General features: G+C 41.9%; 1 protein-coding gene across 1 annotated transcript; it reads left to right on the forward strand.

Annotated features, from left to right (window-relative positions):
- The first annotated feature begins 355 nt into the window (after positions 1 to 355).
- LOC134624344 (ras association domain-containing protein 8-like) lies at positions 356 to 3,074 on the forward strand. The gene is made up of 4 exons (XM_063469331.1): positions 356 to 458; positions 729 to 1,370; positions 1,463 to 1,725; positions 2,922 to 3,074. The coding sequence occupies exons 1-4, from the start codon at positions 356 to 358 to the stop codon at positions 3,072 to 3,074; spliced, it is 1,161 nt and encodes a 386-aa protein (XP_063325401.1).
- The last annotated feature ends 763 nt before the right edge of the window (positions 3,075 to 3,837 follow it).

Consider the following 3,837-nt stretch of genomic DNA (forward strand, 5'->3'; position numbering starts at 1 on the left):
TAGAAGTATTTTTATGAACAGTTTTGAATGTAGAACACAATGTAGAAACTTGTTCTGTTGATATTTGTACTTATTAGACTCTAAGCACAGTAAAACACAAAGCTGCAGTTGTCATTCATCAGCTTTGCTCAGTGTTTGCAACTTTGCCTTATGAGCGGATGTAGCAAATAAAGGTCAAAGCTACAGTATGTATTTCTGACAGCAGACTTATACATTTAATCTTTGTGCATGCCTAACATTACTGCCAAACTCTTGCATCTGTTTATTTTTATAATGTATTGACTGTTTATTGGTGTAGTTTACAGATGTGTTTATGTGTCACCCTGTAGGTAAAAGTTGGTGTTGCGTGTGAACAATGGAGCTGAAGGTGTGGGTGGAGGGTGTGGTCAGAGTTGTTAGTGGCCTATCACTGACCACTTCCTGTCAGGATGTCGTCATAGCTCTCGCACAAGCAATCGGTAAGTTTCTCAGTCTGACTAACAATGAAAATTCTCATTTTACACTCACTGAATTACTTTGTTATCAGAATGGTGTTAGTTTGGTGTTTGCAGTTGTGAACACCAAACTACAAACTACTGGAAAGACATTTTAGGAGGACTAAAAAATTTAAATTACACCGGCTCACTGAGCCGTCTGACTCTGCACTACATTCAGCTGATATTTGCATTTCATGTTATTAGCAATATGTTGATCAGTTAAAAACTAAGCCTTTATGTATCCCTGCTCAGGTCAGACAGGTCGTTACATTCTCATTTTGAAGTTACGAGGGAATGAGAGACACTTGGTTGCTGATGATTGTCCACTGCAGCACCTGGCTCAACTGGGACAGTTGGCCACAGAGGTCCAGTTCATTCTGCGGAGGACCGGCCCGAGCCTCAGTGAGGGTCCAGACACCTCCGCCAATGAGAGACGTCTTCCACTTTCCAGACCCTCAGAACCAGAGCCCCTCAAACGCAGAGAGCCACAAAAGGCTCTGACATTTAGTCTGGGTCCCTCAACACTTCCCAAAAGGAATAAACCAAAGAAGGACTGGTCTCGATCTCCCAGATCCTCGCCAGAACTGAGGGCCTCACCGGTATCTTTCCTAGACCCTGTGAACTCCATGAAGACAAATCCTTCTTACCCCAAAGACGAGGTGTTTAGGGATATTCTGCAGCAACAGAGAAGACTACAGGATCTGGAGATTCAGCTTCAAGATCTGGAAAGAGAGACTGAGTTATGGGAGCAGAAGCGGTCATCTCCTGAAGTAACTCTGGCTTTCGCTGAAGAACTGGAGGAACTGGAGTGGAGAGTGAGACAGAATGAGGTAGAGCTGATGCAGACAGAAGACTGGGAGAAAGCATTACAGGCAGAGATGGAAAGAGAACAAGGTATGTGCTCATATCTGTTTACATTCCCAACATTTTTGGTGCATTCCAGATTGCATTTCTAAAACAAAAACCATTAACACTGTTATCAACAGGTATGCACAGGCGCCTGGACCAGATTCATTCATCCATAAACGATCAAAGTTATGAAATCAGGACACTCCAAACCCGTTCTGCACATCTAGAAGAGGACCTGCAAGTCAGAGTCCAAACGCAAAGTTCTCTGGCAGCACAGCAAGATGAGTCCCTGAAGTCCCTGAAGCAGGAGCTCCACAACCGCCTGCAGCTAGGAGAAGAAGTTGATGTAAGACTGGCTGAGTTACAGGGGAAGATGGAAACGGCTGAGGAAAGGGTAAAGGTATAATTCTTCAATCATTTCTACCTAAACTGAAGGGTTGATCTCACAAAAACTACTGTAAGACTTATTTCAGCAACTTTAGGGAAGATGTGCTGATAATCGATATTTGTTTGTTGTGACAGGAAGCAAAAACACATCAGGGTTCATATTAGCTCTATCCATTATAGAGCTAATGTGAGATGATGAAATGAAAGAAAAGTATGACACATAATGCTGCGTAATATTTTAGCTGACATGAGAAAAATTTGCCACTGCACACTTGAAACTTTGCAGACACGCCCAACTGGCAAAAGACACTGTAAGTGGAAAAGTGCAGGCTAAAGCTGACAAACAGGTTTTTGTTGGCCTTTGCATTAATCCTCCGTCCTCCTGCCTTTTTCTGAATGCATGAATAATAGCCTGAAAAGGATCACACTTTTCCAATAATCCTCACCACACCCGGTAACAAGGTGAGATCAGACACACACAGAAACTGAAACAGTGGAAACGAGAGCACTGAAATAATACTTTTAAGCAGTAATTAACAGATTTGCAAAGTAGTTGGTGTTAACCAAAAAACAAAAGGGTTAATCTGCAAATTCAATGTGGGCATTTGTTTTTACACCACATTCCCTCTCTGACACAACTCTCCCAGGAATTTGTTTGTATGTTGGTCGAATGTATTAAGAAGTACTCTGTGGAGCCACTGATAACAAAAACTAAGGACTTTAATTAACTCAAATGAAGGAAAAGTCTTAATTGATCAGTATAATGTTAAGAAATTGACTGTTGAGCTGAAAATTTTAGTTATTAAACCAGTGATGTTACTGCAGACTGTAAAAGTTACATAAGAACCATGTGGATTTTGGATGTTTGAGTCGAGTCCAAACAGCGTTTTAGGAAAGAAGCTGGGGACGACTGCTGTGGTCCTGTAACACCTGTAGTGCCTGCTGAGGGCAGCAGGTCAAACAGGTCTTGGATAATACTTCTGGCTCTGGGATGGTACTGAGCATTTGCAATGCCTTCCAGGGAGGGAGGAGGACAGGTCATCACTCCATTCTTTTGAAATGTGTCTCATTTGGTGCAAAGGTGCGACGAAAGATGCACTGGTGTATTTTTAGTAGCGGAGGCAACGATGCAGCCCTGAAGAACAGTAAGATATATCAGCTCATGGATACAATGTTCTCCGGTAATATAATACCTGTTGTGTCTTCTAGGACAGACTGGAGATTATTGAGGAGCTGAACAAAGAGCTGAGGCAATGTAACTTGCAGCAGTTCATCCAGCAGACCGGTGTGACCTCACAGACGGAGCAGACAAACCCACCAGTCAACGATGTTTTTCTTAATAACGCTGGCATTAGGGAGTAGAAACAGAGGGGGAGCTGTTCACTGTACTCCAGCAACTGCAACAAAATGAAGAAGAAGACGAGACATTACATCTTTTGTCTACAATACCATTTTATGTTTGTGCCATATTTAATGTAACTTTACTGCCATGATGTTGGATTTTATTAGGACTTTTATATGTTATTTATTTCCTATTTTATTTTAAAAGTATTTCCTTCCACACCTGGTACCTCATCTCGCTCCTTTTGATCTGCAGCTCGTTCCCACCCTGAGTGTATTATCAGTCAGTTTGTCACACATCATCACATTTCTCCCTTTGACTGTGTTCATCACATCTCTCCAGCCAGTCCTTTGTTCCTGACTGTCTTTGAGATTTGACTTTTATTAAAGCTCATTCTAATCAAAAATGTAACACTTAAGCTGTCACATGACTGCTGGAGTCAAATGTACCACACTTTCCTCTAAAATGTGGTAGAAAAACCACCTTATATGTCCAACAATATAACTGATATCTGACCCTGGTATTTCACTTTCGTCTGCAGGACATAGACTGTAAGAAATACATGACCTCAAAAATGTCAGTCGTATGCCTCTGTATGTGTAACTGCCAATATTTACACTCGTGGCTCCACAGTGTAAATATGTGGAGGAGACACAAGTCCCTTGGGCGTCCTGTCAGAAAGGTGTAAAAGTCTGCCAAGTCAAATATGTGGCGTGATTACTTGTGATAAGGAAGGAGACACAAGTAGCTTTCTTTCTGACTGCCAGTGTCTGAAATAAAGCC

This window comes from Pelmatolapia mariae, linkage group LG1, assembly GCF_036321145.2.
Source record: "Pelmatolapia mariae isolate MD_Pm_ZW linkage group LG1, Pm_UMD_F_2, whole genome shotgun sequence".
Taxonomy (NCBI): domain Eukaryota; kingdom Metazoa; phylum Chordata; class Actinopteri; order Cichliformes; family Cichlidae; genus Pelmatolapia; species Pelmatolapia mariae.

Bases quoted from the DNA above. Each gene is read 5' to 3' on its own strand.
- LOC134624344 (XM_063469331.1), top strand. From the start codon at position 356: ATGGAGCTGAAGGTGTGGGTGGAGGGTGTGGTCAGAGTTGTTAGTGGC. The intron at 459-728 runs GTAAGTTTCTCA...ATCCCTGCTCAG, and splicing joins AGCTCTCGCACAAGCAATCG to GTCAGACAGGTCGTTACATT. The intron at 1,371-1,462 runs GTATGTGCTCAT...TGTTATCAACAG, and splicing joins AGAGATGGAAAGAGAACAAG to GTATGCACAGGCGCCTGGAC.